Here is a 23,621-nt window from a genome sequence, read left to right on the forward strand (position 1 = left end):
CACTCCTCTAACTTGAAGTTCAGGACCTGGAACGTCAGGACCCTCATGGACAACTCCAACAGTGACAGGCTGGAATGCCGCACCACCATAGTTGCCCAGGAACTTAGACTCTTTGATATCAACATCGCCACCCTAAGCAAGACCCACCAGGCAGGGGAAGGCCAGCTCAAGGAACAAGGTGGAGGTTACACCTTCTTCTGGAAAGGGAAACCAGAGGAAGAGCGGCGCCTCCACAGAGTCGGCGTCGCCATCAAAAATGAGCTGGCCGACCACCTCAAAGACTCCCCCTGTGGGGATAACGAATGCCTCATGACTCTTCGACTCACCCTATCCTGGAACCAGTGTGTCACAGTCATCAGTGCGTACACCCCAACACTTGATGCAACAGATGAGACCAAAGAGGGATTTTACTCCAACCTCGAAAAATCCCTGTCCCACGTCCCCATGGGTGTCAAACTGATCCTCCTCGGTGACTTCAACGCCAGGGTTGGCAAGGACACAGATCTCTGGGGAGGCATGATTGGCAGAGAGGGGGTAGGGAAAGCCAACTCCAGCGGTACCCTACTCCTGACAAAATGTCTAGAACATGAACTCCTCATCACCAACACCTTGTTCCGCCAGAGGGACAAATACAAGGCATCGTGGTAACACCCCCGCTTCAAACACTGGCACCTGCTCGACTATGACATTGTCCGAGCCAGGGATCATAAGGATGTGCGCATCACCCGCGCCATGACAGGAGCTGATGACTGTTGGATGGACCACCGCCTAATCTGATCCATCATTGACATCAACATAGCCCCAAAGTGGAGAGGGCAGCAGAAGCAGTGCCGCAAAAAAGTCAATGCCGGGGCACTCAAAGATCCAGCTAAGAAAGCCCTCACAGCTAACCTGGCGTGTCTTGATGACTCCGAGATGCAGAATGCCCACAGCGCTTGGTCTGCCCTCCAGGCCTCCATAGCCAGTGCCTGCGAAGAGACGCTCGATCATTCAACCGGGAAACACCAGGACTGGTTTGATGAGAATGATGAGGAGATCCAAGAGCTAATGGATCGCAAGTGCAGGGCATTTCTGAGCCTTAAACAACAACCCAACTCGGGAGCATCAAGGCAGCATTACAGACGACTCAATGCTGAGGTCCAACAAAAAACCCGGTACCTAAAGAACAGGTGGTGAATGGAGAAAGCACAGGAGATACAGCAGCTGGCCGACAGCCATGATGTGCGAGGATTCTTCATCGCAGTCAAGGCCACCTGCCGTCCAAACACCCAAGGCCCCACCCCATTGTTGGCCAAGAACGGGGAAACACTCATCAAGGACACCGAGGCTGTCAGGGCCCGCTGGAAGGAGCACTTCGAAGATCTCCTCAATTGAGACTCTGCCTTTGACTCGAGTGTTCTCGGCTCCATCCCGCAGCATGCTATCCGCCACCACCTCAGTGAGTCCCGAACACTGCACAAGGTAGAAAAAGCCGTAAGACAGCTTAAAAACAACAAGGCTATAGGTGCGGATGGAATCCCTGCTGAGGTACTGAAGTATGGCGGAGAGGCACTGTTGGCGTGGATACATGAGCTCATCTCTCTCATCTGGAGGGAGGAGAGCATCCGGGAGATCTCGGAGATGCAGTGATCATGACCATCTTTAAAAAAGGGGACAAGTCCGACTGCGGCAACTACAGAGGAATCTCCCTGCTATCAGCCACTGGGAAAGTCGTCGCTCGAGTCGTCCTCAACCGTCTTCTCCCTGTGGCCGAGGAGCTCCTCCCGGAGTCACAGTGCAGATTTCATCCCCTATGGGGCAAAATGGACATGATTTTTGCAGCGCGACAGCTGCAGGAAAAATGCAGGGAACAGCACCAGCCCTTATACATGGCCTTCTTCAACCTAAAAAAGGCCTTTGACACTGTCAACCGCAAGGATCTATGGAGCATCCTCCTCCGTTTCGGATGCCCCCAAAAGTTTGTCCCCATCCTCCGCCTGCTCCATGACGACATGCAGGTCGTGATCCTTACCAACGGATCTTTCACAGACCCAATCCACGTCCGGACCGGGGTCAAACAGGGCTGCGTCATTGCCCCAACCCTCTTCACAATCTTCCTCACTACCATGCTCCACCTTACAGTCAACAAGCTCCACGCTGGAGTGGAACTAAACTACAGAACCATTGGAAACCTGTTCACCCGTCGCCATCTCCAGGCCAGGTCCAAGACCACTCCAACCTCTGCCATCGAGCTACAATAAACGGTTGACGCCTGCGTCTGTGCACATACAGAAGCTGAACTCCAGGACATAGTTGACGTATTTACTGAAGCGTACGAAAGCATGGTCCTTACGCTAAACTACAGTCTACACAGTTTAAGTACCAAACCCTGCCTCGTGGAGTCATTACCAAAGATGCCTACATACACAATAACTGGCGACGAGGTCACGAGCTACACGCTCAGCATGTCGAATCTCAGCAACTTTCAGCAATTTACCGATGGGGAAGATTGGGACACTTTTGTAGAAAGATTGGAACATTTCTTCATAGCTAACGACCTGGACGGGGACACACTGGCTACACGACCAAAAAAGCGCAGGGCCATCGGCTTAGCAGTTGTGGGCCCACAATTCATTGTCTCGTCAGGGACTTGCTAGCCCCGGAGAAGACAACCACCAAGAGCTATAAGGAACTTGTAACACTAATACAGGAGCAACTAAAACCAAAAGAAAGCATCCTCACAGCCAGGCACCGGTTCGACATTACCGGCGACCCGAAGTCCAAGAAATTACTAAGTATGCTGCACATTTAAGAAGACTAGCTGCATCATGTGATTTTGGAGACCACCTTAATGAAGCACTAAGGGACATATTTGTCATTGGGATCAGCCACGAAGACCTCCAACACAAATTGCTCTCTGCGGACATCACAGTCACCCTGCAGAAAGCAATTCAAGTGAGCCAGACCTACATGGTTTTGGCCGGCGACTCCAGGCGAATACTGACCCAGGACTCTAAACTGGCGAGCGCAGTGCACCGCATGGATACTTCTAAAGGCAGAAATGCTGCCCCGAGTCCCGCAACCCTGAGTCCACCATATGGGGCAAACTGGATGGCCCCAGTGGAAACCACAAGGCCCACCAGTGGAGCTACAAAGACTATATATGCAAAGGCTGCAAAGAAAAAGGGCACCTTCAGAGAATGGGCAGAAAAAGCTTTGCTCACCGTGTCACTGATGAGTTGACTAATCACCAGGGCTCCGACACAGATGAAGATGAAGCTGCTCAACCCCTGGAAGATGAGTATGGAATTTATACCTGTTCCATCGAAAGTTCCCCGTGGAAGATGGAAGTAGACATCGACGGGGTCCCAGTTTCCATGGAAATCGACACAGGGGTGAGCCAGTCTGTGATGAGCCAAACGACCTTTGAAAACATTTGGATGAATCCCGCCACTCGACCAAAACTGTCTCCTGCCCAAGCAGAGCTGCTCACCTACACCAAAGGTAAAATCCAAATCGTTGGCAGCGTGGACGTCCAGGTCTCCCAGGGTGGCATGTTGAGCAAACTCCCCCTGTGGATCGTTGCCGGCGATGGTCCCATGCTGCTGGGAAGGAATTGGGTGAACCGGGTCCAAATCAGTCGAAGTAGCGACGGCCTTCGGGCTCCAGCAATTGACATCGAACATGGATTCATCACTGCATCTAGAGATCCCACTGTCCAGCTCGACTGCGCGGCAAAATCTCCAGGACTACACCGCGGCGAAATCAACAGGACCAAAAACCCAAACTTCTCCTTCCGGGCTGGGGCAGAACTCCAAGAGGCGAAAATCATTGAGAAAGGTGGACTCCTGACATCCATGGCTGAACCTGAGGAAGAAAAGACCACCACAGCCTACCTGGAGGAGAGCCAGAAGATGGCGGCTGCACCACGAGGAGAAGAACCTGGAATCAAAATTGCCGCGACCAGACCATGAGGGGCAGCATTGGAGGAGCGACACGTGACACCGAGTGGCCAATCAGATTGGAAGGCTCCCTTAGACCGGTAACCAAAATAATTTAAAGGGACAGTTTCAACTTAAAGATGACAGGGACTTTAAAGTTAAAAATGCAGTAAAAGGGTGCAAGTATGATAATGTAACCATGAATTGTGATGCTGGTGTAACTAATGTGAAAAATGAAATGAATGCTTGTATAAGTAAGGTTAAGAACAAGCTTGTTATGTGTGATGATTATGACAGAGAGTTTGAAATGCCTAATGTAACCATGTCTGGTGAGACCATGGTACCAAAAAGTGATGCACATGCTGTTATTAACAATGTAAAGGCAGTCAATAATGTAGACTCGACTATGTATGATCAAAGCCGTGGTGTCATGTATACAGGTAGAACACTGTTAAAGGACACTGGGTTCTACAGGGACCATGCAAATGCTAGAGGAATCCCCCTGTGGGAGACCCCCAGGTCCAGCTGGCTACCAGACCATGTAGCCTGGACCTTTGGAATTAGTGTGATGCCCCAGGAAAGATCCACACACACCCAGTGGGAGCAGACCCACGACAGGGTCAGTGGTCAATGGGCAGCACAGCCACCACCACTGGCAATCTGCCCCAGACCAGCCCTACACACCCTGGCCACGAGGGCTAACACCAGGAGTGAGAGGCCAATACCCTCCAGCTTTCCTGGCAAACCCTGGGATGACCACCTCATCCCAACTGGAGGACAAGGAGCCCACACAGTCCGGTGGCCCTGCCCACCACCACACAACTACCCACATCACAGAGTATGCACCCTACCCACTGCTGCAATGGCTACCCCACTGAGGGATCCCACAACAGTGGCACCCACATAGTCTGTGTGGGGGGGAATGTATGAGGCCAGCTTAAAGTACAGGGGTCACACCTGGCACCCACACAACCCTCACCACAGCCCACCACTGATCACCTCCCCAGGTCAATACAATAAGGACTTGAAAAATGTTTAGGGGTGAGTGTTGTTATGTATGCATGCTTGTATTGTTATATGATGTCTGTAACACTGAATGTACCTTACACTGTACACACATTACCTGTACACCTGAGAGTGCTGCTGCTGGAGACCTAAGAGTTACCTGCACACTGCAGGTAACCCAGTATAAAAGGGAGCTCACAGCTTGGTGTCCTCACTCGAGGAGCTGCAAATAAACGACTGCAGTCCACACAGTTTAAGTACCATACCCTGCCTCGTGGAATCATCACCAAAGGTGCCTACATACACAATAGATATCACTTTCAATTAGTGCCCATTGTTCATCCTCTGTACCCATCAACTTTATTTTATCCTCCCCATGGTCACAGTTGAGGCTTTGTGCAGGCTTTCATTCTTCTTTGCTGTGTTGCATTTACTTCACAGCCAATCACAGTTTCTTACAGAATGTAGTGTTTAAGGAACTGATGTTCCTTGGGTCAGCACAGGGCCTCCACCCCCTTTATATCACCCCGGAATTCATGGAACTTCTCCCAAGGGCTGGAGCAGGATCTGTGCCTGGCCAAACATTCCCACCTAAATGATGTGGGCCGGGCCGTTCTTGGCCCTTCTGCCTTTGCCAATTGGGTGCCAAGGTGCTTACAGCATCCCCAGTGGTCTTCTGGCCTTCTGCCTGCTGTTCCGCAAACTCTCAGGCCTGCAGCAGCAGCAGACTTTGCTGTCCTACTCCCAGGGGGCAGGTCTGCATTGGGATGCAACCAGGCCGGGATAACAACCTGCCCAGAAAATGTGGGTGTTCCAAGGCCTGCATGCAGGGTTTTATTTTAATTGTCGGCTGGCAACCCAGCACCCCTTCTTGGGTGCCGGACTGCTGGCCCGCCTGAAGCCCTCCCTGGTGGCCCTGTGGGTGCCACTAAAGTGGCTGCAGAGTTCACAGCGGCCCTCCCCTTTAACTTCCGCCCCTCCACAACCCGACTTCACTGCCCGGAACAAAATAAAAGTACAACGAGCAGAATTTCGCTCTACTCTCCGCCCCATGGATTGGGACGGAGAAAAATCTTAAGATCGGTGAGTGCGCCCCCTATCGGTCGGAGGGCAATTTCGGCCCCTGTGTAGTTCCATGCTTTTGTTGTACATCACTTTTGAAATATTGTGAAATTGAAACCTTCCAGATTAACAAATGGAACATACTCCTTGTGAATGTAGGTATTCCATTGTCTTCGTGATTGTATAAAGCACTGCGCTGGCCTCTCTCTCCGAGAAACACTTCTGCCGTAGAATCCGATCAAGCAGTTCTCCTCCTCTCATTAGCTCCATGACAAGATACAAATATTTTCCGTCATCATAAACCTGAATAATCAACACAAACAAAATCAAGGCCAGGTAAGATAGGTTTGTTTAAAATAACTACACAATGCAGCAAAGGTTCACAGGCCAAATGGCACATTTCAGAACCTCAAACTCATATTCCTTGTGTAGAGCCATTTTTAATATACAGTGTATGATCTGTTTTCTGGTAATATTCGAGGAAAATAGAGACCGGTATTGATGCAATACTAGCATGTGATGCCATATGCCTACTGCCCCCATGTCATAAATATTACTATTATAATTTTATCTAAAATAATGTCAGCTCTACTGACCTTAGCATGAATGCTGCACAACAGCAAAAAGTAACAAATTAAAAAAGATTAAATGATACACTATGGGAGTAATTTTACAAGTCCACACATTTTGATTCAAAAATTATGCACAGTAAACACCCGATTTTCTGTAATGTGCTCCTTGTAGGTGAGACTCCTCAGTGCTAGAGCAGACTCTATATTATAAGGAACAACAAATAAATTGCACTCAGTCAAGAGATCACTGGAGTTGTTGCCTTGTAACTTACTACTAACCATCAGTAACCCTGTCGGAGATAAAGATGATGACTATAAAATGCTTACATTTAGGAGGGTCATTTTATGAGATCATGTGCCTAGTATGGAGCTTTGCCCAATGGGAATGCATATTGGAAATTCGGGCACGTGGGCAGCAGGCTCCCAAATATCCCACCTGCACTCCCAGGAGGCCAGGAAACAAGGACTCGTAAAATATATCCTTTGACTCAGTTACCTATCTCTTTCAGTTGTTGTGGCAACTTTAGAATCATGATATATAAAACATGGTCTCAGAGTCCCATTGTCATGCCAACTGTTTGCTTTCCACTTCAGAATAAAAATTAATGAGGGTGAAATTCGGGAGCGCCCCGTTTGATTGCAAACTTTTAAAAGTTTGAACAATTTGCGGCAGGCATTAATGTTTTCAAACTTTAAAAAAATGCACCGTTTGCGCTCCAGGAAGGAGGTGGAGCACTAAATCAAGCGATCCACTTCCTTCCTGGAGCGTAAGAGGCAGCAGGTGGGGCGGTAGGTTTGCAGTGTTCCACACTGGGCCGTGCAGCACTGCCGTGTTGGAAGGCTCCTTCCCTCCCTTAAAGGGAAGGGCCATCACTGTAGGCTCTGCAAAAGAAGAACTTACCTGCACACCGACGGCAGCCGTGATCCGGCCCGATCAGCCCGATGCACTACGGCAGAGTGCCGGGCTGATCGATCGCCGGGGAGAAAGCTGGTAAAAAAAATCAAAGAGGGAAATTACAATTTTTTTTTAAACTCACCTCGGCCACCTCACCTTTAAGCATCGCCCCTGAAGAGTCAGCCTCCCGATGAACGCCTCCCGCAGCTGCCGGTGTTTTCACCTGGTGATGCTGCAGGGGGCGGAACCAAAGTCCAGGTCCTGGACGCGACTGGGGCGATGCGCACGGCAATGATGTCACGATCTCCCAGTGCAGGAGATTGGAGCGCAACGCCGTTCTAGCACCGCAAACCTCCCACCGAATATAGTGGGAGTCAATCTTCTTGCCGTGTCCGGTCGGTAAGTCATTAGCGCCTCATTATCACCCCCCGGAGGCGACAACGGGAGACGCTAAGGAGGCCAATTTCAAAGCCAACATCTCCAACCTGAAGAGGTAAGAGTTTATCTTTCCCATAGTAGTAATTTATATATTTACATATTTGTTATTAATAAAGAGGGAGGAATGGTGTATTAACTTCTCAATATACTTGCAAGACAATCTTTCTGGTGTAAATCACAAAATAGTACTTCTGATCTTTAATTAGCTCTGAAACCATGGGGGCCATTTTAACCTGAAGGAGTGCATGGGTTTGTGGAGGATTAAATGTGGTAAAAATGCGAGCACAACTGGAAGCTGGCATCAACCTGCCAACTTCCACGTTTAACACGAGCGCCACTCTCTCGGGAGAGGCAGGTTGCCCATTAACATCTACTTTCTTACCTACTAGTGGAAGGTTTTGTTCACAGCAACTTTGCTGAGAGTTTACTGTCTACACTTTGAAGGTTTTCTGAATCACATTAGGATAGGTGGCACCTTGGCCTTGGCTGCCTTAGATTGGACCTTGGACCAGGAGCAATATGACCATCACCAACAGCAGCAGCCTGCTGTTGAAAGACCTGCAGCTGGACATTAGAAAGGGGAGCAACTCACAGGAGGCACTAACCACAGCATAGGGTGTACAGGCAGAGGCCGAGTTTCCTTGACATATCTGAAAAGCAATACTTCAGGAGGGTCAGGTTGTCACATTAGGTGGTGACAGACCTGGAAGAAGACCTGCCCCCTGCTGGACCTGGTGACCATGCATTATCAGTGGCTGTCAAAGTCACCATCCTCAACATTTTTGCCTCCGGATCCTTATCATAGAAACATAGAATCATAGAAATTTACCGCATGAAGGAGGTCATTTCAGCCCATCGTGTCCATGCCAGCTGACAAAGAGCTATCCAACCTAATCCCACTTTCCAGCTCTTGGTTCGTAGCCCTATAGGTTATGGCACTTCAAGTGCATATCCCAAGTATTTTTTAAATGTGGTGAGGCTTTCTGCCTCTACCACACTTTCAGGCATGAGTTCCAGACCCCCACCACCCTCTGGTTGAAAATATTTCCCCTAAAATCCCCTCTAAACCTCCCCACAATTATTTTAAATCGATGCCCCCTGGTTGATGACCCCTCTGCTAAGGGAAATAAGGTCCTTCCTATCCACTCTATCCAGGCCCCTCATAATTTTATACACCTCTAAGAACCGAGCCTATGGAGTCAGGGTCTGAGTAGCAGAATGGATGGCAAGCTCACAACAAAACAGACAAAAGAGTAGGGGCTAAGGGTGTTCCTTGTAAAATAAGAGTCTAAATGGGGTAGAGCAGTGGTTCACAAACTGGGGTCCATAGAGAATTTCCAGGGGATCCATGAAATAATGTGAAAGTGCTTACCAAGCAGGGCCAGCCTTAAGGTTGGGCGATGTGAGCGACTGTTCAGGTCACCGTGGTCAAAAGTAAGCAAATGTGTGGCAGCTGGAGGCGGGCTTGGTGCAAGCCGGGAGATGGGAGTATAATACAACCGCCACACGTTAAGCACAGAGTGAGCTGGACGTCTCACCTAGGAGGGGAGTGGGTATGGAGGAGTGCTGAGAGTGGCACACAGATCGCCAAGTGGACCCACAATTACCAAGGCTGATGGTGGGTGCCAATTGAATTCAGCCTTATTCAAGAGAGGGTAGTTTTAAAAATATTTAAGCACTACATATTTAAACTCAAAATACAAGTGGTTGCAAGGTAACCAGGACTGGGAATTAAATATTCAGGAATATTTGACAATCCGGAAGGATAGATAGAAAGAAAAAGCAGGTGGGGTAGCTTTATTGATAAAGGATGGAATCACTGCAATATTAAGAAATGATATTGGCTCAAATAATCAGGATGTTGAAACAGTTTGGGTGGAGATAAGGAATAATAAGTGGAAAAAGTCACTGGTGGGCGTAGTCTATAGGCCCCCTAACAGGAGCAACACTTGGTCGGAGTATAAAACAGCAAATAGTGGGGGCTTGTAAAAAGGGAACAGCAATAATCATGGGTGATTTTAACCTCCATATTGATTGGACAAATCAAATTGGTCAGGGTAGCCTTGAGGAAGAGTTTGCAGAGTGCATAAGGGATGGGTTCCTTGAGCAGTCTGTAACGGAATCAACCAGGGGGCAGGCTATCTTAGATCTGGTCCTGTGTAATGAGACAGGATTAATAAACAATCTCGTAGTAAAGGATCCCCTTGGAATGAGTGATCATAGCATTCAAATGGAGGGTGAGAAAGTTGGATCTCAAACCAGTGTACTAAGCTTAAATGAAGGTATGAGGGCTGAGTTGGCTAAAGTGGACTGGGAAAATCGATTCAAGTGTAGAATGGTTGATGAACAGTGGCTTACATTTAAGGAGATATTTCACAACTCTCAAGAAAAATATATTCCAGTGAGGAGGAAAGGCTGTAAAAGAAAAGATAGCCATCTGTGGCTAACTAAAGAAATAAAGGACGGTATCCAATTAAAAACAAGGGCATACAAAGTGACCAAAACTAGTGGGAGGACAGAAGACTGGGAAGCTTTTAAAAGCCAGCAAAGAATTAATAAAAAACTGATTAAGAAAGGGAAGATAGACTATGAAAGTAGACTAGCACAAATTATAAAAACAGATAGCAAGAGTTTCTATAGGTATATAAAAAGGAAAAGAGTGGCTAAAGTAAATGTTGGTTCCTTAGAGGACAAGACCGGGGAATTAGTAATGGGGAACATGCAGATGGCAGAAACTCTGAACAAATATTTTGTAACAGTCTCAACGGTAGAGAACACGAACAATATCCCAACAATGGATAGTCAAGGAGCTATGGGGAGGGGGGGAGGAACTTAACACAATCGCACTCACTAAGGAGGTGGTACTCAGTGCAGGATTCACAAAATTCTGGGACCTCTTACTCAATGGACATGTGTCTGGAATTTAAAAGGGAACTGTGTTAGACTTTTGGAGGAGAAATGTGGACAGAAATACCTCACTATTAGGCGCCTTTGGACTAAACTGGGGCCTTTTAGATTGAGTTTGGACATTTTAAATTGTATGCTGGGTCTGCATAGGGAAATGGAATCCTTATAGGGCTGCTAACCCACCTGGGAGGCAGGCCCCAGGGAGACAACAGCAATCTAACAAAAGCCCACTTACCAGGGACCCAGATACATACATAGTTTAATAGTTCTTAAAACGGCTATACAGAAAAACCCTGGCATCTGCAAAACACACAATGGACAGTATCAAGACCTGATTACATTCGAACAGCACCATTCGAAAACCCCATCAGCACCTTTGGGAATCTTGTATCATGCTAATGCTCAATCAGCCCACCAAAATTCTCACCACGGGATCACATTAGAGTTGATCAGCCTGCCAAAATCGCAAAAAGCAGTCATCAAAAATTAATTGTGCACCCGAGCTGTGGCGCAAAATTTTAAGCAGCCTCTCAGGTTAACTGGGGGCCTTGCTGGTAGCTTGGGTAATAAACTTTGGGCTGAGGAAACACTTTTAAAGAAACGTATCCGAGAACACTCTGGAAAAGCACTTGGACTCTGGGCTCTTTGACTCTGGCTTTGAAACATCTAACTTGCCACACGAGGTTACAGCAACGCAACAAGAAGAACCTAACAAGAAGCCCCGGAGTCACTGAAAAACCAACAATCATCCAGCGCGGACTCAAGGAAAAAACTTATTTACCATCAAAACGTCGACCAGTGCTAATACTGAAGACACCACAACCAGCCAAAGAATCCACAAGATTGAGGAAAGAGAAAGCAGTGTGCAACTGGTCTAAACTGTAGAGAAATCCTTTGGTGAGCATAGTCCCTGCAATTTCAGAGCCTAACTTAGTTAGTGTTTTGGTGGGAGGTGGTTTTTTTTCACTGCATAACCTCTGTACCTGTTGCTTATACGTTTTCCCCCTTTTTCTGTACATTTTGTTATATGCTATTAAGTTAATAAGTGTGGTGTGCAATATGCTCAATAAAATATATGTTCTTGTACCAAACAGTTGTCTGTCTACATCTATCACATCCCCTAAATAATTCCAAGCCCTATAACCAGGGAGTGGGACGATTCGAACTGTCAAGGTCAGAAAAGGCTGACAAACCCACCACCCCCGACATCAGTAAGAGAATGGGACTAAAGGCGGATAAATCCCCTGGACCTGATGGTTTGCATCCCAGGGTCTTAAGAGAAGTAATGGCAGGGATAGTGGATGCATTGCTTGGAATTTACCAAAATTCCATGGATTCTGGGGAGGTCCCAGCAGATTGGAAAACTGCAAATGTAACGTCACTATTTAAATAAGGAGGCAGACAAAAATCAGGAAACTATAGACCAGTTAGCCTAACATCTGTGGTTGGGAAAATGTTGGAGTCCATTATTAAAGAAGCAGTAGCAGGACATTTGGAAAAACATAATTCAGTCAGGCAGAGTCAGCATGGATTTATGAAGGGGAAGTCATGTTTGACAAATTTGCTGAAATTCTTTGAGGAGGTAATGCACAGGGTGGATAAAGGGGAACCAGTGGATGTGGTGTATTTGGACTGCCAGAAGGCATTTGACAAGGTGCCACATAAAAGGTTACTGCACAAGATAATAGTTCACAGGGTTGGGAGTAATATATTAGCATGGATATAGGATTGGCTAACAAACAGAAAAGAGAGAGTCAGGATAAATGGTTCATTCTCGGGTTGGCAATCAGTAACTAGTGGGGTGCCGCAGAGATCAGTGCTGGGACCCCAACTATTTACAATCTATATTAACAACTTGGAAGAAAGGACCAAGTGTAACATAGCCAAGTTTGCCGATGATACAAAGATGGGAGGAAAAGCAATTTGTGAGGAGGACACAAAAAATCTGCAAAAGGACATAGACAGACGAAGTAAGTGGGCAAAAATTTGGCAAATGGAGTATAATGTTAGAAGGTGTGAGGTTATGAACTTTGACAGAAAAAATCAAAGAGCAACTTATTATTTAAATGGAGAAAAATTGCAAAGTGCTGCAGTACAGTGGGACCTGGGGGTACTTGTGCATGAAACACAAAAGGTTAGTATGCAGGTACAGCAAGTGATCAGGAAGGCCAATGGTATCTTGGCCTTTATTGCAAAGGGGATGGAGTATAAAAGCAGGGAAGTCTTGCTACAGCTATACAAGGTATTGGTGAGGCCACGCCTGGAATACTGCATGCAGTTTTGGTTTCCATATTTACGAAAGGATATACTTGCTTGGGAGGCAGTTCGGAGAAGGTTCTCTAGGTTGATTCCAGAGATGAGGCGGTTGACTTTTGAGGAAAGGTTGAATAGATTGAGCCTCTACTCATTGGAATTCAGAAGAATGAGAGGTGATCTTATCGAAACGTACACGATTATGAGGGGGCTTGACAAGGTGGACGCAGAGAGGATGTTTCCCCTGATAGGGGAGACTAGAACTAGGGGACATAGTCTCAGAATAAGGGTCTGTCCATTTAAAACTGAGATGAGGAGGAATTTCTTCTCTCAGTGGGGTGTCAATCTGTGGAATTCGCTGCCTGAGAGAGCTGTGGAAGCCGGGACACTGAATAAATTTAAGACAGAGTTAGACAGTTTCTTAACTGATAAGAGGATAAGGGGTTATGGGGAGCTGGCAGGGAAGCGGACCTGAGTCCATGATCAGATTAGCCATGATCGTATTAAATGGCGGAGCAGGCTCGAGGGAACCTGTGGCCGACTCCTGCTCCTATTTCTTATATTCTTATGGTCTAAGTTCTCCCACGGCACTAATTTTCCGAAGGCCGGTCCTGTTATCGAGTATAACTGTAGAAACTACTTCTTGTTTACAGTGCCTGAAAACTCAGCAAATATGCACTGCATAAGGTCACGGTTGTCATAGAGAGCAAGGAAAAGCAAATACAAATATACATGTACATTACCTGGAGAACACATTTTGCGTTTTTGTCATTCTGGCAACTATGTGCTACTGCACAACACAGACATCCTCAACAAAGTTGATCGATAATACGGTGTGAGTAAATTACTTTAAAATGGAAAAGTATTTGAAACAACATAATATTACCATTGCAAGTAAATATCTGGAACGAGCACTGACAACAACAGCATTGGTGACTTGCCCAAAATGGTGGCCTCCGTGTTCCGCGATGGAAGTGAGTGGAAGCAAAGCAGCCACCATTTTGTCTTCCAAACTGGCCTTAAAGGCCGGCGCAAACGGGCCCAATTTCCCAGCCTATATGTTCATGTATTGTAACTAAAGAACCAATCAAAATCCAGTGTCAAATCCCACATTTACAAATACTAACAAACTCTGATGAAGAGGAAGTGAGGTGGGAGGGAAAAACTTGGTCAAGCATTTTCCTTAAAGTTTAACAAATGTTCACATCAATCTCTATTATGTCTGTTGTAAGAACATTTGCCAAGTGACAGATGTGTCCCATTACTGCAGAGTAACAATGTGTCTGATCTACTCACATCCTTCAAGGTGATAATATTTGGATGCTGTCCATATCGCAGCAAAATTTCAATTTCCTCTGATGGATCTCTTTTGCTTTTATCAATAATCTGGAAATAACACAGTGAAAGCAGTTTTATTAATCACATCAACTTATAATATCAGAAAACCTTCTGTGTGACCAACGTTGTTGTGTCCTTACACTCTACTGTAAATCAACACGAGGCACAGACTGGAGACAAGGTCACTCTGTGACCTGTACCTTTATTCACAGGACCAAGAAGTGCTGACTCTGCGTGGGACCTCCCTTTATATACCTGGATGACCAGGTGAGGAGTGTCTCCCACAAGTTCACCCCCTGTAGCCAAGGTGTGCATTTCTTAGGTGTATACAGTGTACAGTGTTGTTACATGAAGGTTACAGTTACATGAAGGTTACATACATGACATCACCTCCCCCCCCCCCCCCCCCAACGTCTTTGGGTCAAAGATTGAGTCTTTCAGGCGGTCGACGCTCTCTCGTGGAGCGCTGCAGTTGGGGCTCTGGTTGTTGAGCCTTAGCATGCATCTTTGTCACCTGTGGTGATTCCGGCCTGTCCGGGCTGCCCGCAGGGACTGTGCATGCTGCTGAAGGTTCTTGTTGCTCGTTCACTGGCGGTGGTGTGGGCAGCATCTCATGATTTTCCTCAGGTTCCTCAGTGTCCATGCTGAACCATTTTTTTACTTGGTCCAGAGGCTTGCGGCCTAACTGTCCATTGTTAAGTCTGACCACTATAACCCTATTCCCCTCTTTACCAATTACAGTACCCTCAAGCCACTTGGGCCCCAAAGCGTGATTAAGAACAAACACAGAGTTATCGCTTTCTATCCATCTCCCCTTTGTGTTACGGTCATGGCACTCATTTTGGGACTGGCGCTTACCCTCAACAATGTCTGACAAGACTGGGTGAATGAGGGACAGCCGAGTTTTAAGTGTGCATTTCATGAGTAGTTCTGCTGGCAGGACTCCCGTGAGCGAATGCGGTCGGGACCTGTAGGCCAGCAGGAGACCCGATATGCGGCATTGAAGGGAGGGTCCTTGAATCCGGAGCATGCCTTGTTTTATGATTTGGACCGCACGTTCCGCCTGGCCATTAGAAGCCGGCTTGAACGGTGCTATCCTGACATGTTTGATGCCATTACCCGACATGAACTCCCGGAATTCATAGCTAGTGAAGCACGGGCTGTTGTCGCTAACCAGGCTGTCAAGCAAGCCGTGGGTCGCAAAGACCGCACGCAGACTCTCCACTGTGGTGGATGTCGTGCACGAATTCAATATGATGTACTCGATCCATTTCGAGAACGCATCAACAACAATGAGGAACGTTTTCACCATGAATGGGCCCGCGTAGTCTATGTGAATACGTGACCATGGCTTGGTGGGCCAGGGCCACAGGCTGCGTGGGGCCTCCCTGGGGGCATTGCCCAGCTAGGCACACGTCGTGCACCTGCGAACACAGTGTTCCAGGTCTGGATCAATTCCTGGCCACCGTACATGTGACCGGGCAATGGCCTTCCTTAGCACAATGCCTGGGTGCTCGCTGTGGAGTTCCCTGATGAATGCTTCCCTTCCCTTCTGGGGCATGACTACCCGGCTGCTCCATAGTAGGCAGTCGGTTTGGATGGAGAGTTCATCCATCCGTCTGTGAAACGGTCTGACCTCTTCAGGGCATGCTCCGTGTGCGGGTGCCCAATCCCCAGTCAGGACACATTTCTTAATCAGAGATAGGAGGGGATCTCTGTTTGTCCATGTTTTGATCTGGTGGGCTGTGATGGAGGAGCCTGCGCTGTCGAAAGCATCGACGGCCATGACCATCGCCGCGCTTTGCTCCGCTGCCCCCTCAGTGGTGGCCAGTGGAAGCCTGCTGAGTGCGTCAGCGCAATTTTCGGTGCCTGGCCGGTGCCGTATGGTGTAGTCATACGCAGCCAGCGTGAGAGCCCATCGCTGTATGCGAGCTGACGCATTGGCATTGACAGCTTTGCTGTCGGACAGCAGGGATGTTAACAGCTTGTGGTCCGTTTCTAACTCGAACCTTCTGCCAAAAAGTTACTGGTGCAACTTTTTCACCCCGTAGACACATGCGAGTGCTTCCTTTTCAACCATCCCATATCCCCTTTCTGCTTGGGAGAGTGACCTGGGAGCATAAGCCACAGGTTGGAATTGGCCCTCATCATTTCTCTGCTGCAACACGCACCCAACCCCATAAGGTGATGCATCGCATGTCAAAACCAATTTCTTACAGGGGTCATACAGGGTCAATAACATATTAGAACAAAGCAGGTTCCGCACCAGATTGAAAGCCTGTTCCTGACAGTCCCCCCAAAACCAATCGCAACAATTATGCAGGAGCACGAGTAGCGGCTCCAACAATGTGCTTAAATTCGGCAGAATGTTCCCGAAATAGTTTAATAGTCCCAGAAATGAAGGCAACTCTGATGTGTTGCCGGGCCTGGGCGCGCGACGGATCACCTCTGTTTTGAATTCGGTGGGCTGGATCCCGTCTGCAGCAACCCTCCTGCCCAAACATTCGACCTCTGGAGCCAAAAACACACACTTGGACTTCTTTAGTCGCAGGCCTACCCGGTCCAGTCGGCGTAGCACCTCCTCCAGGTTGTGGAGGTGTTCCTCGGTGTCTCGACCTGTGATAAGGATGTCGTCCTGAAATACGATTGTTCCGAGGATGGATTTGAGCAGGCTTTCCATGTTCCTTTGAAAGATTGCGGCTGCTGAACGAATGCCAAACGGGCACCTGTTGTAGACAACCAGCCCCTTGTGCGTGGTGATGGTGGTCAGTAGCTTGGACTCTTCGGCCAGTTCTTGGATCATGTAAGCCGAAGTGAGGTCCAACTTGGTGAACAGCTTGCCACCTGCCAGCGTGGCAAAAAGATCCTCCGCTCTCTGAAGCGGGTATTGATCTTGTAGTGATACTCGGTAGATGGTGGCCTTGTAGTCGCCACAGATCCTGACCGAGCCATCCGTTTTTAGGACAGGGACGATGGGGCTTGCCCATTCGCTGAATTCAACGGGTGAAATTATGCCCTCTCTTAGCAACCTGTCCAACTCACTCTCAATTTTCTCCCGCATCACATACGGCACAGCTCTGGCTTTATGATGTACTGGTATGGCGTCCAGGGTGATGCGTATCACTACTTTGGTACCTTTGAAAGTCCCGACACCAGGTTGAAATAGTGACTCAAACTTTTGTAGGACCTGTGAGCATGAACTTCGCTCCACAGATGAAATGGCGTACACATCCCCCCATTTCCAGTTAATCTCGGCTAGCCAGCTCCTCCCCAAAAGCGCGGGACCATTTCCCGGGACAATTCAGAGTGGCAGCCGGTTCTCTGATCCATTATGTGAGACCACCAACATTGCATTGCCTAGCACTGGGATGATCTCTTTGGTGTACGTCCGTAATTGCGTATCAATGCATTCTAGTTTGGGTCTGCTAGCTCTGAGCGGCCATAGTTTCTCGAATTGTTGGACACTCCTAAGTGACTGGTTGGCTCCTGTGTCCAGCTCCATGTGGACCGGGATGCCATTTAACAGTGCTCTCATCATCATAGGTGGCGTCTTTGTGTATGAACTGTGGATGTTTGCCACCTGAACCCGCTGAACTTCAGCGTCCATTACTGTGTCCCAAGCATCACCCTGCCTTGCAGACCTCTCTTGTGGTTCATCCGCTTCATAAACTCGCTGCGGGCTTCCTGCACATCCTGGCTAAATGTCCACTGAAGTTACAATTTCTGCAGATAAATTGTTGAAACCTGCACGTTTTCACAGCATGTCTGCCCCCACACCTCCAGCAGGAGCTGAGATTGTTGTGAACAAAAGAGCTGTTACCAGGCATTCCTCTCTGATTATCTCTTTGATTACTCTTGCGCACTCTGTTAGTGGGTGTCAATGGTCCCATCCCAGGACGTATTGTCCCTTGTGATGGTGTAAATGTCCGTTCAACCTGCCATTGTCTCTGTTGTGGGCCCACCCTAGAGTCTGTTACTGCCTGGTTGGTGTCGAATTGCGCTTGCCTGCCTGTGGGGTTCTGATTCGCATTTACCATGTTAACTTCCTGCTCCATCGCCACGTTGGGAGGAGGAAACCAAGTATATGATCTTGGTTTCCTCCTCCCCCGCCATGAAGGTTTGAGCCATCAACGCTGCTGCTTCCAAGGTCAAGTCCTTGGTCTCAATTAGCTTCCTAAAAATCCCGGCATGACCAATGCCCTCAATGAAGAAATCCCGTAACATCTCCCCCCTGCAGGTGTCTGTGAACTTACAGAGGCTGGCCAAGCGCCGAAGGTCCGCAGCAAAGTCCGGTATGCTCTGCCCTTCCTGACGTCGGTGCATATAGAATCGGTGTCGGGCCATGTATATACTGCTCGCTGGTTTGAGGTGCTCACGGATCAGTTTGCTGAGTTCCTCAAAGGTCTTGTCTGCTGGTTTCTCGGGTGCGAGCAGGTCTTTCATCATCGCATACGTCTTAGGTCCACAGCTGGTCAATAGATGTGCCGTTTGCTTGTCAGCCACTGCCGCTCCCAGCCAGTCCTTCATGACAAAGCTCTGCTGGAGCCTCTCAATGAAATCGTCCCAGTCCTCACCAACACAGTACCGTTCCTCTGTGCTACCGGTTGCCATTCTCGTGAGTCGTTGATTCCCGTTTCTCGTCGCCAAATGTTGTGTCCTTACACTCTACTGTAAATCAACACGAGGCACATACTGGAGACAAGGTCACTCTGTGACCTGAACCTTTATTCACAGGACCAAGAAGTGATGACGCTGCATGGGGCCTCCCTTTATATACCTGGATGGCCAGGTGAGGAGTGTCTCCCACAAGTTCACCCCCTGTGGTCAAGGTATGCATTTCTTAGGTGTATACAACGTACAGTGTTGTTACATGAAGGTTACAGTTACATGAAGGTTACATACATAACAAACGTGCACTTCATTTCTTTTCTCCACTAATTTTCTTTCAGATTTTCTCCCTTTACATGCTTGCTCCCTGGAAAGAAATCATGTTGGGCCATGGCTTCACAGTAAATTCAGCAATAAGAGACCACTGGTATCCATAGCGATGAAATTTCTGCAGTTCCTAGAATCAATGCATGTAAAACCTGCTAAGCCTCCCACCCTTACTTCTTGCAGAGCAGGGTGGAAACAAGGAGCTGAATAATTTAAAAAGATGACTAAATCTTATTAATTTAACATGCCAAAACCTTTCATTACAAAGTGCCGACTCACTGCGTAGCATACAGTGTTTAAATCTGATCACCTCAGCACAGAAAAACCATACATACAATGGAGAAGATGTACTCACTGATTCACACCACAGTCTTCATCAACAACATTCTTGCTATATTCTTGTATTGTATTCAGAAGAACTGAATGAGTATTTAAATTCTGGGTTGCTCCTTAAGATCAGCTGCAGCCATAGCCTGACGCAATGCTGCCTGTTTCCTGTCAGTGACATTTCTAGGGTGAAGTTAACTCCCTTACTCCAGTGACCCATAACACTCTGTGTGAGGTCTTTATCATGAAATTATCCAAAATTCCAAATTCAATTGAACCAAAACCTGCTTTTACTGGGGATTAGCTGCCAGTGCAGCCGCGGCTGTTAACAATCACTGAGAGGGCCGAGGAACAGGAACAGACAGGCATGTTCCTCAGACTAAAAACAGAAAAGGACAACAAACGATATTTAAAAGCATGAATGATGAGTGTTATGTCTCAAATAAAGCAATGTGGCTGAGTACTGTAGACTTGAGTAAGTGTGACCATAGTCTCTTTATTCTGACTCCAGAGTGCTGGCACAGCATGGGAGGCTTGCTTATATACAGTGCTTCCAAGGGATCCCTTGGGATTCCAACAGATGCGCCCTCTGGTGGTGGTAGAATGCTGGTTACAAGGTGTTGCATACATAACATCACTCCCCACCCCCGCCCCCCCAAAGTCAATAGTACACTTATTTGCAGGGTGAGATGATCTGGGGCTTTCTGCTCCCTAGTCGATCATCTCAATACAAACACAGGTGCAGGTGAGTTGGTTACGCCTTTGCTGGGCTGCTGTGCAGCTGGCCTTGCTAGGCTACTGGGGATGATAAATTCAGCTTCGTGGTCAACGTGATGCCGGTTGCCACTTGTGCATGTATTGGGGGGTCGAAGTTGGTGGTGTCCTCTTCAGGTTGCTCGTAGCTGTCTGTGAATCGCAATTAGATTTGGTCCAAATGCTTTCTGCAAGTTAGTCCATTTGCAAGTTTGACCTCAAACACGCTACGCCCTTCTTTGGCTACGACAGTGCCAGCAAGGGTTTTTTGGGACCATGTCCATAGTTGAGTACAAATACAGGGTCATTGACTTCAATATCGCGTGACAAATTTGCGCGATAATGGTACACGCTTTGTTGATGCTGCCTGCCCGCAACATGATAACGCCTAATGTAACGCCTCTGTTTAAAAAAGGGGGCAGACAAAAGGTAGGTAACTATAGGCCGGTTAGTTTAACATCTGTAGTGGGGTAAATGCTTGAAACTATCATTAAGGAAGAAATAGCGGGACATCTAGATAGGAATAGTGCAATCAAGCAGACGCAGCATGGATTCATGAAGGGGAAATCATGTTTAACTAATTTACTAGAATTCTTTGAGGATATAACGAGCATGGTGGATAGAGGTGTACCGATGGATGTGGTGTATTTAGATTTCCAAAAGGTGCCATTCGATAAGGTGCCACACAAAAGGTTACTGCAGAAGATAGAGGTACGCGGAGTCAGAGGAAATGTATTAGCATGGATAGAGAATTGGCTGGCGAACAGAAAGCAGAGAATTGGGGTAAATGGGTCCTTTTCGGGTTGGAAATCGGTGGTTAGTGGTGTGCCACAGGGGTCGGTGCTGGGAACACAACTGTTTACAATATACATAGATGACCTGGAGGAGGGGACAGAGTGTAATGTAACAAAATTTGCAGATGAATCTAAGATTAGTGGGAAAGCGGGTTGTGTAGAGGACACAGAGAGGCTGCAAAGAGATTTGGATAGGTTAAGCGAATGGGCTAAGGTTTGGCAGATGGAATACAATGTCGGAAAGTGTGAGGTCATCCACCTTGGGAAAAAAAACAGTAAAAGGGAATATTATTTGAATGGGGAGAAATTACAACATGCTGAGATGCAGAGGGACCTGGGGGTCCTTGTGCATGAATCCCAAAAAGTTAGTTTGCAGGTGCAGCAGGTAATCAGGAAGGCAAATGGAATGTAGGCCTTCATTGCGAGAGGGATGGAGTACAAAAGCAGGGAGTTCCTGCTGCAACTGTATACAGTATTGGTAAGGCCGCACCTGAAGTACTGCGTGCAGTTTTGGTCACCTTACTTAAGGAAGGAAATACTAGCTTTGGAGGGTGTACAGAGATGATTCACTAGGCTGATTCCAGAGATGAGGGGGTTACCTTATGATGATAGATTGAATAGACTGGGTCTTTACTCATTGGAGTTCAGAAGGATGAGGGGTGATCTTATAGAAACATTTAAAATCATGAAAGGGATAGACAAGATAGAGGCAGAGAGGTTGTTTCCACTGGTAGGGGAGACTAGAACTAGGGGGCACAGCCTCAAAATATGGGGGAGCCAATTTAAAACCGAGTTGAGAAGGAATTTCTTCTCCCAGAGGGTTGTGAATCTGTGGAATTCTCTGCCCAAGGAAGCAGTTGAGGCTAGCTCATTGAATGTATTCAAGTCACAGATAGATAGATTTTTAACCAATAAGGGAATTAAGGGTTACGAGGAGAGGGCGGGTAAGTGGAGCTGAGTCCACGGCCAGATCAGCCATGATCTTATTGAATGGTGGAGCAGGCTCGAGGGGCTAGATGGCTTACTCCTGTTCCTAATTCTTATGTTCTTATGTTCTTATGATCATGGAGATCAGGGTGGACGAGAGAGAACATTGTTTTAAGTGCCCTTTTCATGAGCAGTTCGGTTGGGGGAACTGTTGTGTATCTGTAAAGCATGCACTCCCATGTTCTGCCACCAGGGAGCTCATCCCCTGAAGTCCCAAGGGATCCCAGCATCCCTTGGGAGCACTGTATATAAGTCGGCCCCGAAGGCCTGTTCCTCATTCTGGAGTGTCTTATTAAAGACTGAGGTCACTGTTACTTTAACTTCCCTGTGTGCAGCCTCATCTGTGTTAGGAACACAATAACTGGCGACGAAAATACGAATCCAACACAAAGATGCAGCAAACTGTGGGCATTCTGGAGAAGTTTTCTGAGGGTGAGGACTGGGAAGCCTATGTCAAACGGTTAGACCAATACTTTGTAGCCAACGAGCTGGACGGAGAAGGAAGCACTGCACAAAGGAGAGCGGTCCTCCTCATAGTCTGCGGAGCACCGACCTACAGCCTCATGAAGAATCTTCTGGCTCCGGTGAAACCCATAGATAAGTCGTATGAGGAGTTGTGTACACTGGTTCTGGAGCATCTTAACCCGAGGAAGAGTGTGCTGATGGCGAGGTATCGGTTCTACTGGTGCCAGCGATCTGAAGGTCAGGAAGTGGCGAGCTACGTCGCCGAGCTAAGGCGACTTGCAGGACAATGTGAGTTTGATGGCTACCTGGAGCAAATGCTCAGAGACTTTTTTGTACTGGACATTGGCCACGAGACCATCCTTCGAAAACTTTTGACTGTAGAGACACCGACCCTCAGTAAGGCCATCGCGATAGCACAGGCGTTTATGTCCACCAGTGATAACACCAAACAAATCTCTCAGCACACAAGTGCTAGCAATGCTCATAAATTAACTCGAACTGTGTTTGCGAGCAGAAATGTACAGGGTAGAACCCACGAGTCTGCAACTGCCAGCAGGCCTCAGGTGACCCAGATGACTCAGAGTCCCCAACAAAGGATGAATGCAAGGCAATTCACACCTTATTGGCGTTGTGGAGGCTTCCATTCAGCCTATTCATGCCGCTTCAAAGGGTATGTTTGCAAGAGCTGTCGAACAATGGGGCACCTCCAATGAGCTTGCAAACGAGCTGCAAGCTCTGCAAAACCTGCTAACCACCACGTGGCAGAGGAAGACCGGTTCATGGTGGATCAAAGCAATTTCGAGCCTCAGAGAGAGGAGGCAGATGCTGAAGTACATGGGGTGCACACATTTGCGATGAAATGTCCACCTATAATGCTAAACGTAAAATTGAATGGCTTACCCGTAGCCATGGAACTGGACACTGGCGCTAGCCAATCCATCATGAGTAAAAAGATGTTTGAGAGACTGTG

At 47.7% G+C, this 23,621-nt stretch overlaps 1 protein-coding gene across 3 annotated transcripts in view; it reads right to left on the reverse strand.

Moving 5' to 3' along the window:
* rps6ka2 (ribosomal protein S6 kinase, polypeptide 2) overlaps window positions 1-23,621 on the reverse strand; it is a 654,298-nt gene that overhangs the window by 27,625 nt on the left and 603,052 nt on the right. For all 3 annotated transcript variants that reach the window (XM_070889669.1, XM_070889667.1, XM_070889666.1), the window contains exons 15-16: window positions 14,349-14,438; window positions 6,132-6,290 (exon numbers count right to left, since the gene is read on the reverse strand). In XM_070889669.1, the coding sequence (XP_070745770.1) occupies window positions 6,132-6,290; window positions 14,349-14,438 (249 nt within the window). The remainder of the gene's footprint in view (window positions 1-6,131; window positions 6,291-14,348; window positions 14,439-23,621) is intronic.

Source organism: Pristiophorus japonicus, chromosome 9 (genome assembly GCF_044704955.1).
Source record: "Pristiophorus japonicus isolate sPriJap1 chromosome 9, sPriJap1.hap1, whole genome shotgun sequence".
Lineage (NCBI taxonomy): Eukaryota > Metazoa > Chordata > Chondrichthyes > Pristiophoridae > Pristiophorus > Pristiophorus japonicus.